At 45.6% G+C, this 12500-nt stretch overlaps 1 protein-coding gene across 1 annotated transcript in view; it reads left to right on the top strand.

The window, feature by feature from the left end:
• LOC132462632 (uncharacterized protein KIAA0040) overlaps positions 1-5388 on the top strand; it is a 6694-nt gene extending 1306 nt beyond the window's left edge. Inside the window, exon 2 of the mRNA XM_060058259.1 lies at positions 2054-5388. Coding sequence (XP_059914242.1) covers positions 2666-3010 — 345 coding nt within the window. The 5' untranslated portion in view covers positions 2054-2665 and the 3' untranslated portion in view covers positions 3011-5388. The remainder of the gene's footprint in view (positions 1-2053) is intronic.
• The last annotated feature ends 7112 nt before the right edge of the window (positions 5389-12500 follow it).

The raw sequence follows: 12500 nt of genomic DNA, 5'->3' as shown, positions 1-12500 counted from the left end.
ACTTATCCAACTTTCCCTAATGAAAAGGCAGTGCCATTATAATTTCGTTTTTTTATTTAGTGCACATCAGCAGTTACAGCATGGATATGTCCCACTGGTTTCTTTGCTTTATAATATAAATGTACTCTGTGAAGAGAGAGAGAGAGAGAGAGAGAGAGAGAGAGAGAGAGAGAGAGAGAGAGAGAGAGAGAGAGAGAGAGAGAGACTGATTGAGACGGAAAGAGAGAGAGTGGAGAGAGAATTGACTCAGCAATCCTTCTATCTCGCACTAACACACCAAACACTGCCCAGAATAGAAGCCAAGTTTTGACTATAAGACACATACATAAATATAAAGTATCATAATGTTAGCTCAGGTTTTTAACGCATTGTTGAAGGCAGCATCACAGGTGTAAACACCAGACTGAATGAAAAACCTTTAAGGGCCTGTGTATTGTGAAGATAATAATTTGTATCATATTCAGATAATCATTGTATAGTTGAGATAATGACCTAATTTGAGAGGTGTTGTTGCGAAGCCCTGATATTTTTCAAGACGACGGTCATTATTTGTGACACAGTTGTTCCAATAACACTGTGACAAATTCAGCCCTCCCATGTTAAAATGATTCATCTGTCGTGCTGTCTCATCTCTATTGTGAGCCGGTCACTCGTCTGTTTGTATTCCATGCGGCGGTGCTGTTCGCTGGGACCACGGTGGGGAGAAGGACAATGTGGTCACGGCCAGAGCATTGCGAATAATAACCCACTTTTTCCCCATGAACCAATCACACCAAGGATATATTGTTCTTGTGATATGACACAATAGCCTTTATTACATTACTCAACAAATACAGACGAACTGCGGGCATGACTCGGGCTTTTCGAGCTGACCAGCTAAACCCCATGAAGCAGTGCTCACAAAGAACCGCACCCCATGACCACTAAGCTGTGTTCCAGTACAATGTTGAAACATTGAAAACAGAAAAGAATAGGCCTGCATTGTACAACACTTACATTTAAATGTAGGGCATTTAGACGCTTTTATCCAAACTGACTTAAAATAAGAACATATTTGTATTTTCTATTGTTTTCAAGCTGCATGCATGTTTACTTCTGAAGGCTTATGCATGACGATGTGTCCCATGTGTAGTAACGTAAGGGGTTTCCTGTCAGTCAAATGAGCAGGGGACATGACCCCTGGGCAGGAAGTCACACCTAACTGATCTCACATGTATTCTCACAGCCATAAAACAAGCCATGTTACCGCAACACATACCTTTGCATTCTACTTGCACGTGCATCTGCCTTGCTCGCAATGGATGTTAACGGAATGGATGATTATTGTATCAATATTCATAATGGCATATCTTCTTCTCCTGCATCTAAATCACATGTTATGAGACAACATTGGTCTGTCACTAAAGAGAACTAATGCATGATGATATCGTTTTGCTCTCTCTTCATTATACATGTCATCTTCAAAGTGAAACGTAAGTCAAGGATTCTTCAAAGAAATTGCAAGTTAAGAGTTTTCATACATGGGGAGCTGAAAATGAAACGATCAGCCACTTATAAAAAACTTGACCAGGTCCTGTCCATCAAAGTGTCCCATTGGGAACCATTAGCTAGCTATATTCAGATGAGGTCCTGACAGCCTCTCTCTCTCTCTCTCTCTCTATATGGAGGCCATTCTCAGCGGGGCTCTTAGAAAGATTTGCTATCGCTCTGTTTCAATTCTTCTTCATCTCTCTCTCTGACATTCACTATAGCTCTCTCAACGTCCTGCTCTCTCAATCTCCCTCTCAGGATTTTACAATAGGCAGGCACACATCATGGAAGGACGATTGTAGAGGTTAATGTAACTGTATAAAGACATTTCAAGCTCTGGAGATGTCCACTTTTGTTCTATATATCTGTGCGTTTATAAATGTGGTGTCATTGCACACATATTCTGCACACTTCTGCTCCTTCTACTTAGCACATTAGACTGCAGATGGAATGCTGTCGATTGGTGATGGAATGTGTGTGTGAGTTTAAAGGTCACCTTTCTATTGTGTGTTTACATCCACAGGAACATTCCGACTTCCTTCCCGGCAGCGTGCTCCTTCCAGCAGGCCGAATTGAATGGGAGCGAGAGGAGTGGGGGGGGGCCAGAAAACGAGGAGACCGTGACCAGAGGAGGAACACCAGAGGTCACCAGCAGAGGTCAAAACCAGAGGTCAACACCAGGGGTCGCCACCAGAGGAGGAACCGCAGGGATGCAGGGATCACCGACAAACTCGGATTGAGTCGAAGCAATATAGGCACCGTTTGTTGGGATTTCAAATATTTCCATCTCAGACTCGAAATGAAACTATGATTGCTTCACGCCAGCCCAAAGGGTCAGAAGCGCCAGGAAAGGTTCAAGGTCTTTATTCTTGAAACCAAACCTTAACCGAAACCCGAAACGGCTTCTGAGCCCGAGAAGATATTCACCGCCACCTTTCCCGGATATGATACTGCAGATTTGAGATACGATATTTATGTATCGTGGCTACCAATGTTACGTTGCACAAGTCACCAGAGTACGTGTTCGCCGTTTTTTTTATAAACCGAAGCTGTTGGAGTTCCAGCCAGGCTTTATCAAAGACGACCATCCAACCGCCATCTTGGGAGGTACAAACAAAAACAATCAAAAACAAAGATGGCGGATAAAAAGGGCAGCGTGCTGGACTTCTTCAACCAGCTGTGGAGCTTTGCTGCGGACAAACACAACCAAGGGGTGTACAACACGGTGTGCCTGGCCGTCCTGCTGGCCCTCCCCCTGCTGGTCCTGCTCACCTCGCTGGTGGTCTGCTGTCACTACTGCTGTGGCGGCAGTGGCTGTTGCTGCTGCTGCTGCCGCCGCCGAAGGGACAAGGGGGCCATAACCGCGAGGTCGGACACAAAGAAGAAGAAAAAGCAGAACAGGGGGGACACGGAGGACTTGTGGATCTCCGTGAAGACGGGACAGATGACGCCGGACCGTATCGCCATGGAGATGGTGTAGGACTCGGACGTCAGAATCGTCGTTCAGGATCACATGCCCGGGCAACACGATAGGACTTATTGAATGTTGAAAAAAAAACAAAAAGCCATACCTTCTGCATGAAAATATGTGAACAAGAATGAACCTGAAGCTGAAGTCAGCACAGGACTATGAAAAGACTGTGTAGGTATTATTAGTGCTTTGGTTATAACGCGGGTTTCCAGATCATGTTTACAATGTGGTACTTTTATGAGTCAATATGGTTCACAGAAGCACACTGTGTGACTTGAGAGATGGATTGGGTATTTAAGAGTTTAAAAATGATGCCTAGGGACTGTCTGCTTAAAACCAGGCACATTGGAATGTGTGTGTACTGTGTCTGTGTTTGAGTGTGTTCATGACAAAACAAAACTAAAACATTGGTGTAGAAGTGACCTTTTATGGTCATTGGCTCTCACAATGGAGCTTAGTTAAAGGACTGCTCGATATAGCTGGCATGTTGATGATGAGCTAAAGCCATCCATTTCTTAAAAGTTTAGCCTATTGCACTTGTCCAGCACCGTTTAAAAGGGTTGTTTTTATGCTGTTCTCGCTGTAAGTCCTCAACCTGATTGATTCCTTGTTGAAAAGTACACCATCCTAAGTCCACTTATGGGAGGCATATTATGGTGTTTTCCCAACAAGTAAACATAGTTTTTCAGTTCCAGAAAACATGTTTTTGAAGCTGTTTGCTGGATAGGTTTTAGGAAAAAAAAATCCCACCTACCACTATTCCCCGCTGTTTCTGGTGTCTGTAGCTTTAATGCAAATGAGCTGCTGCCCATTGACCAATGAGCTGTCGGACTGAACCACAGCATGGAGGAGAAGGGATATTTGCCGTTTGTGGACTCCTGGAGCTCTATATCTATATAATATAATGGTACTCCGGGACCTGAGCTGCCGGATTGCCGCCGAGCTCCCCTCGCTGGAGCCCCCGGACTGCCGCCGACGATACCTGTCTGGGTGATTGAATCGTAAATTGGAACCGTCTCTCCTGGCTTCACTAAAACATCTGGTTGCACTCAGCTCAACGTTAGATTTAGCTCACACTAAATGCCACGTAAAAAATAGCAAACAGCAACAGTAAACAACAGCAGTAGCACTTCTAAGGTCTTTGTGATAAGACTTCACTCCAGCTCTGTTCTGACCGACGTGCATTGATTCCAAAAGACAGAGGTGATTCACTGGTAGTGTTAGCATTCGTGGTCAAAGGCACTTGGACAGAGCGCATTCAGCCATCAGCCAGCGGATTTGAAATGTTATATCGCTTACGGATGTTTTAGTGATGCCATGGGAGACGTTTACGATGGTTTAACTATCAGACCGTTATAGTCCTTTAATGCTGACTTGTGTGAAGCACTTTTTAAGTCCTCGAAGGTGTTCAAATCAAATTATTGCGTATTGAGAGGTTTAGGGATTAGATGTATAATATATTTTTTATATTAGAAACTATGAGAGAAGATTGAAACAATGTGATGTTTAAATTCTCTAGACTTCAGGGCTCTTTAGAAAACTCTTAGATTGCTGCTTTGAACTTTAATTAAAGTATCTTCTCGTCCTCCTTTTAGCAAGATACTGCCCTCATACTTTGTTTATCACTGCACACACTTCACTGTGAGGTTTATTAAATTCAGTATGTATATTCCACACACCCGCATAACAGAGACGCCCCATGTGATATTTGAATAGTAACGTTAGGCCTTTTGTTGAAAATGGTTTCAAGTGTCAGTATTCTACTCCCATGTTTAAACAAACACACATATTCACCCGCTTCCTTTCTTGAACTTTGGTAAAAAATTACGGCTTCCTCCATAAACCTATTTTGTTATAAAACAAAAAAAAAAAAAACGTTCACACAGGTGATGATTCGCTGTATGCTAGGTATTTCACAAGCTCAACTCATCAGGTCGGAAATCTCTCTCTCTCTCACTCTCTCTCTCTCTCTCTCTCCCTCTCTCCCCTCTCTCCTCCCTCCCTCCCTCCCTCCCTCCCTCTCCCTTGTGTTTACTGCCCGTCAGTTCGCGCTGAACACAGCGCCGCTGGAAGCTCGGGGAGGATTTGCAATCTGTTAACAGCAATCTGCCCTCTCAGATCTCGTGTCTCAGACGAGCTTCCCCGGCAAAGCTTCCCCCGTTTCGCAGCCAATTATGCACGGCAGTGTGTATCTAGGATGTTGCTTTGTACACCGTTGTTGTTACACAGTTGAAAATGCTGAATTCCACATATTATAATTGTGCTGATTACACGTGTTGGCTCTATGCATGCACCATTTATTTGGCGGATCAAGACGCACGGAAAGTTACAATCCAACCCAACATGGGGAAGATTCAAAGTGGAGGAATAAAGTAAAAAATTTCGAGCGCTGCAGCTTTTATTTCCCTGTGAACTATAGTCCTTTAACCGTAAATTAATGTATCTTTCTGGTGTAGCTACTTGGATTAAACCCAACTTGCACAGAATATTTTGTAGTGTTTGGGCCCTCTGGTTACTTCCAAGACAGCATATTTGTAATGTATGACACATACAAGACAAGCCTATTTTCAGTTTCCAGGGGCCCTTCGGGAAAAGTGTTGGGAGATTTAAAGAACATTCCACCTATTGCTATGGAAACATACGATGCCATGTCAACACTGCTAATAATATATGGAACTTTGTGCTTCCATCTCAGCTGTCATCTTTTGTTTTCTTCTGTGCCCCGCTCATCTCTCCTCTCCCCTTCACCCTCCCCATTCCTCCTCTCTTCTCTCCTCTCCCTTCACCCTCTTTATTCCTCCTCTCTTCTTTTCTCTTCTCCACTTCACTCTCCCCATTCCCTTCAGCTCTACTCCTCTCTTCTCCACCCTCTCCATTCCTCCTCACTTTCTCTACTTCTCCATTTCAGTTCCTCCTCTCTTCACATCTCTCAACCCTTCATTCCTCCTCTCCCCTCCTCTTCTCTCCTATTCCCTTCTCTCATCTCTCCATTCCTCGTCTCTCTATGCCTCCTCTCTCATCTGTCTCTCCTCTTCACTTCTCTCATCTCTCCTCTCATTGCTCCATTCCCCCTAATCTCCTCTCTCATCCTTTCTCTCTCTCATCTCTCCATTCTCCTCGCTCCTCCTCTCATCCTTCTCTTCTCTCATCTGTCAATTCCTCCTCTCTCTCCTCTCTTCTTTCTCTCATCTCTCCATCCTCCTCTCTCCTCCTCTCTTCTCTCATCTCTCCATTCCTCCTCTCTTCTCTCACTCTCCATTCCTCCTCTCTCCTCCTCTCTTCTTTTCTCTCATCTCTCCATTCCTCCTCTCTTCTCTCCATTCCTCCTCTCTTCTCTTCTCTCATCTCTCCATTCCTCCTCTCTCCTCCTCTCTTCTCTCAGCTCTCCATTCTCCTCTCTTCTCTTAGCTCTCCATTCTCCTCTCTTCTCTTCTCTCAGCTCTCCATTCCTCCCTCTTCTCTCTCTCATCTCTCCATCCCTCCTCTCTCCTCCTCTCTTCTCTCAGCTCTCCATTCTCCTCTCTTCTCTTCTCTCATCTCTCCATTCCTCCTCTCTTCTCTCATCTCTCCATTCCTCCTCTCTTCTCTTCTCTCATCTCTCCATTCCTCCTCTCTTCTCGCTCCATTCCTCCTCTCTCCTCCTCTCTTCTCTCATCTCTCCATTCCTCCTCTCTTCTCTTCTCTCATCTCTCCATTCCTCCTCTCTCCTCCTCTCTTCTCTCAGCTCTCCATTCCTCCTCTCCTCTCTTCCTCATCTCTCCATTCCTCCTCTCTTCTCTTATCTCTCCATTCCTCCTCTCTCTCTCATCTCTCCATTCCTCCTCTCTTCTCTTCTCTCAGCTCTCCATTCCTCCTCTCTCCTCCTCTCATCTCTCCATTCCTCCTCTCTTCTCTTCTCCATCTCTCAGCTCTCCATTCCTCCTCTCTTCTCTTCTCTCAGCTCTCCATTCCTCCTCTCTTCTCTTCTCTCATCTCTCATTCCTCCTCTCTTCTCTTCTCTATCTCTCCATTCCTCCTCTCTTCTCTCCATTCCTCCTCTCTTCTCTTCTCTCATCTCTCCATTCCTCCTCTCTTCTTTCTCTCATCTCTCCATTCCTCCTCTCTTCTCTCCATTCCTCCTCTCTTCTCTTCTCTCATCTCTCATTCCTCCTCTCTCCTCCTCTCTCATCTCTCCATTCCTCCTCTCTTCTCTTCTCTCATCCTCCATTCCTCATCTCTTCTCTCATCTCTCCATTCCTCCTCTCTTCTCTTCTCTCATCTCTCCATTCCTCCTCTCTTCTCTCAGCTCTCCATTCCTCCTCTCTTCTCTTCTCTCATCTCTCATTCCTCCTCTCTCCTCCTCTCTTCTCTCAGCTCTCCATTCCTCCTCTCTTCTCTTCTCTCATCTCTCCATTCCTCCTCTCCTCTCTTCTCTCATCTCTCCATTCCTCCTCTCTCCTCCTCTCTTCTCTCCATTCCTCCTCTCTTCTCTTCTCTCATCTCTCCATTCCTCCTCTCTCCTCCTCTCTTCTCTCATCTCTCCTTCCTCCTCTCTTCTCTCATCTCTCCATTCCTCCTCTCTCCTCCTCTCTTCTCTCATCTCTCCATTCCTCCTCTCTCCTCCTCTCTTCTCTCATCTCTCCATTCCTCCTCTCTCCTCCTCTCTTCTCTCATCTCTCCATTCCTCCTCTCTTCTCCTCTCTTCTCTCATCTCTCCATTCCTCTCTCCCTTCACCTTTTCCATGACACGGCTTCCAGCCCTCAGACTCCTCCCCTGAACAAACGTTCCCTTGTTAGTCTGCGAGACACTTCTGTCATGGAACAAACCGTGGTTACGCAGACGTATACAATGAGGGACAGCCCTAAAGGGTAACACCCACAAAACCAAAGAGAGGGGGTGGTTGTGTCTAACCTTTCCAGTCCAATCACACTACATATATCTAAAAGCACTCACACACACACACACAGGCAATGACACACACACACACACTCACACACACACGCAGACACACACACGCACACACACACACACACACAACTTAATTCATTCAACATCCAAAAACAGGGCAGTGATGGGGATAAGCTGAATGATGCGATCAATGGTCTGAAAATACTGCATAAAACATGACAAAAGAGGCAAAACAAACCCAATTCTGTGAGATAGACACACACACACACACACGCACACACACACACAGACGCACGCACCAACACACAGACACGCACATATTTCAGGGGGGCTGCATGGAGAGCATAATACTTGTCCTCCTCATTGTGTTGTTCTTGCCACTAAGCAAACCACTTGCCCCACAGTGCCATGGCAGGAACCAATCTCCTTAAAGTAATTTGCAATCACTGTGGTCGAAAGGCCTCATTGCATCAAGTAATTTGCAATCACTGTGGTCGAAAGGCCTCATTGCATCAATGGGCTTTTGCGAGACATTTCATTTTAAAGTTGAAATTAAATGCCACGGTAGGAATATCCTCCGCCAATTTTTATGCAATCTTTTTTGGGAGGGGGTGGGGGTTCTAGGATTCTCTAAATTGCCCTGGCAGCTTTTATGAGGAGAACAGCCTCAATGTAAACCACCCTTGATTGGTTTCATATTTGAGGATTGTTCATCTTTTTTTTAAACTTTATTTATTTATTTGGCTGCTAGCCCTTTCCTCAGAGGCTGCTCTGCATCCTTAAAGAAACGGCTGCAAGTTGCCAGCGAAAATATTAAACATAAAGAGGAAATTTAAGAAACCATAGGTCATCTGTCAGGATGAGATAATAGCCGTACACTGTGCCCACGCGCACGCTCCCAATTTAGGGTCGATAGTGAACCCGTCCTTCTTGAATAAGGCGCTTAAACAGGAAGAGCGGCAATCAGTTAAACCTCAATACTTTTTTATTCATGCAGCAACGTTGCGCCTTATGAAACCGATCCGTTTAAGAAACCTCAGACTTGACGGATGATAACTAATGCGTCATCATCACGGCATCTCATCAGAGATCAGGCCACGGATCTCCCCCTTCGCCGTCCACAGCGCCACAGGCCTACAGTGCTGTCACTATCTGCTGTGAATAAACAGGTGATCTCAGCGGGAAGACAGAGGGGAAGAAAGGGCACGATGCAGCTGCGGACAATAAGGTGAGGCTTATCTTATCACTGCTCTGAAATCTCGGGTAATCTCGTGCACAGACGTCCATTGAAGGCACTAATGGAGAACCCCCGCCCCCCCCCCCTTCCCCCAGAGGTCACAAATTCTACTTCATCTAAAAATGTGGGGGGGGGGGATCATATTTCTCTATTCATGTCTGTTTTATTCTTTTTTTTGCGCGCGTGACCTTGGATACAGAGAGGACGCTTCAGTAAAACTTTATGGCATAGATAGACAGAGATATCGAATTTGACAGAGACATTTATGACCGGCATGGGCTGCGACTTAATGCCGCCGCGTTAACAGGGGGCTTGATTGATGTGCTCTGTCATTGTCACTTTAGCTAATAAAGTTTTCAATTAAGTGTAGAAAAAAGTTGATGAACCCACAGTGGAGGCGGTGTTAATATACTTTGTCAGCTGTCCAGATGGGAAAAAAAACGACATTTTGGCCCTCAGGTTTATTAGGGCCTGAGGCAAATTAAGCTTGGCATTGTTTGGCAACAGCAATGTTTCCCTATAGAAGTCCAGAGGAAGAGATTACAGATTACACGGCCATGCACCGGCGGGCGGTACCCATTATTATGTTCATAATTTTATTTGTCAAAGCCATATTGATAAATGTGCCATTGTTTGTGTTACTTGTGCAGTTTGGTCACACGCAGGGCCAGTTTCATAATCAATACATTGATATTGCTAACCGGCCACCCCAGACTGCCTAAGAACAATATAATGAAGAAAAAGTACTTCAACAACATTTTTTCCGGTAAACTTTTTCAATCATGATAATACCATTATACTTAAAGCCTCCACTTGGTCGCTTGAATCTGGAAAAACACAACAAAAAAACGATAATACATGAATTCAAACTCGAGTGTTACAGTTCTGTGCTGTCGAATTCATTCTAATCTTATATGCTCTTTTTTATTTAAATAGATTTTGAAACAGGGACACAGTCCAAATTGAAATACAAGACTTATTTTTTTCTTTATTCCCCTATTTCCAGCTGGGTCATGTTAACGTTGCTGTTCCTTACAATGGGTTACAAAATGACATTTTGCGCAACACCAAAATGTTCAAATCACATTTGGTTTCTCCTTGTAATCCTGTCACAGACACACTTCTGCTAATGCTATGAGTCAACAAAAATGCACAATAAGTTAAATGACACTCCGAGGCTGCTGGAGAAATGAACGATGCCCATGGATGTGTAACAACATTGCATAACAAATCCTATTCTCCAAATGTCATTTCCTTTGGGGGGGGGGGGGGGGGGGGTCTACCATGCAAATATGAAAAAACAACGGAAAAAACAACGGCCCCAAAATCACTCGGGATGTGAAGTAGGCGGTAGCATTGCAGTCGGTTGCAGGTGCACGCATGCGTGTGTGTGTGTGTGTGTGTGTGTGTGCGTCTGTGCGTCTGTGCGTCTGTGTGTGTGTGTGTGTGTGTGTGTGTGTGTGTGTGTGTGTGTGTGTGTGTGTGTGTGTGCCAGTGCTCGGTGGTTCTCAGACGAGCTGCTGTCGGAGTTGGCGTTTCGTCTCGGTGGCCGTCAACGACCGCCTCGCCTGTCCGACGAGCTGCCCAGGGGCCTAATCTTCATCTCTGTGAAGTCGAGGGACATGAGGTGGCCCTTCCACGGCTCCCAGTTGACTCCCTGGCAAGGGGGGGGGGGGGGGGGGGGGGGGGCAAAGGAAAAGGAAAAGTCAAAATCAAAGCGGGGTGGAGGAGGGTGAGTACATTTGGAAGAGAGGGAGAGACGGGATCGGGAGCGGAAGAGGAGGAGACGGATAATGGAGGAGTGGAGCGGGAAAATGAAATAAGATAGGATGTAAACGATGAGAAGAGCCGTAGCGATGGAGGGGGAGGTGGTGGTGGATGTGTGGGGGTCGGTGGGTGGGGGGGGGGGAGGAAGGGAAGGGGGGGGGGTGGCGGATGGGGGCCGTGTATCATCGGGACTCGACTCGACAAAGAGCGGGAAAAAAGGTTTCTGAGTGTCATTAACAGACATCACAACGAGCCGTGCGAGTGTGTGCGTGCGTGCGTGCGTGCGTGCGTGCGTGCGTGCGTGCGTGTGTGTGTGTGTGTGTGCGTGTGCGTGTCAGAACTATAAAGCAGGTTTGGTAGTTTGATGAAGGCTGAGGCAATTCTGGTAACTTTCCCACAGCATCTATCCCTCTCCCTCTCCCTCCTTCCCTCGCCCCTAATTCATTATCCCTCTCTGTCCTTCCCCGATCGCTATTCATCCATCGCACTCTCTCAATCTCTCTCCCTCCTCCCCATCACAATATCCATCGCACCCTCTCTCTTTCCCTATTCCCACATCCTCCTTCTCCATTGCTCGCTCTCTCTCTCTCTCTCTCTCTCTCTCTCTCTCTCTCTCTCTCTCTCTCTCTCTCTCTCTCTCTCTCTCTCTCTCTCTCGTCTCTCTCTCTCTCTCTCTCTCTCTCTCTCTCTCTCTCTCTCTCTCTCTCTCTCTCTCCCTCCCTCTCTCTACCTCTCTCTCTCTCGAAGACATAATGGCTATTGTTGTCGCACCAGCCTGGCAAAGCACCAGCCTCTTCCCCATGTGGCCTAGAGAAATGTGCTCCGTTATCAAGGCTGATGGATTTTGGGCCTTCCTGATTCACCCCAACGATCTAAAACAAAACAAGCCGAAGTGAAAAGCCTCAGGGTGGAGTTATCTCTGATTGCTGACCAGGGAACGGCAGCATCTGCTTGTTCCAAACAAGCCTTTTTGTTTTCGTTGTGGACAGTAATGACGTTGGTTGTTCTGATTTACTTTTGGTGAGTGCTATTACTACTTTATCTGTTGCCATCATTGATCGTCATCAGTGATTGTTCGTTGGCGTTAAGTCATAAATCATCGTAATTATTATAATTCTGATCTCAGAAATGAGCGTTCCATTAAGTTAGTCGTCAAAATGCTCTTTTTCGCTCGTTCGACTAAATAGCTGCTGAACAAATATTGAATATATCACAAGCGGCACCCTTGTATTCAATATTTAATCTACTACACTAATCTTTATGAATAAGATGGAACATTAATGTCCCATAAATGCTGAGCTACAGCTAAGTTATTATACTCCAGCGTTATGATGCAGAGAGGATGATCCACTGCCATGTCTTAGCATCCATCTTCAGCATCCATCTTCCTTGGACAATAACGCCTTATTGTTAGCTCGTAAAAAGAAGGAGTGAAAATCAGAAGCGGGGGTTCTATATATGGCTTGATAAATTTGTTCTATAATACAAGATGATGGATTCAGAGCAGCGCTCCCTTACGTCCAAAATGGGGAAACTTGACTAGACTGGGCTTGCGTCACCCCTTCTCACACAACGTTGCTAGTGCCACCTAGTGGTGAGTATACACA

The sequence above is a fragment of the Gadus macrocephalus genome, chromosome 8 (genome assembly GCF_031168955.1).
Source record: "Gadus macrocephalus chromosome 8, ASM3116895v1".
Lineage (NCBI taxonomy): Eukaryota > Metazoa > Chordata > Actinopteri > Gadiformes > Gadidae > Gadus > Gadus macrocephalus.
Note: the sequence above shows the minus strand (reverse complement) of the source record. Positions and strands in the feature narration are given on the sequence as shown.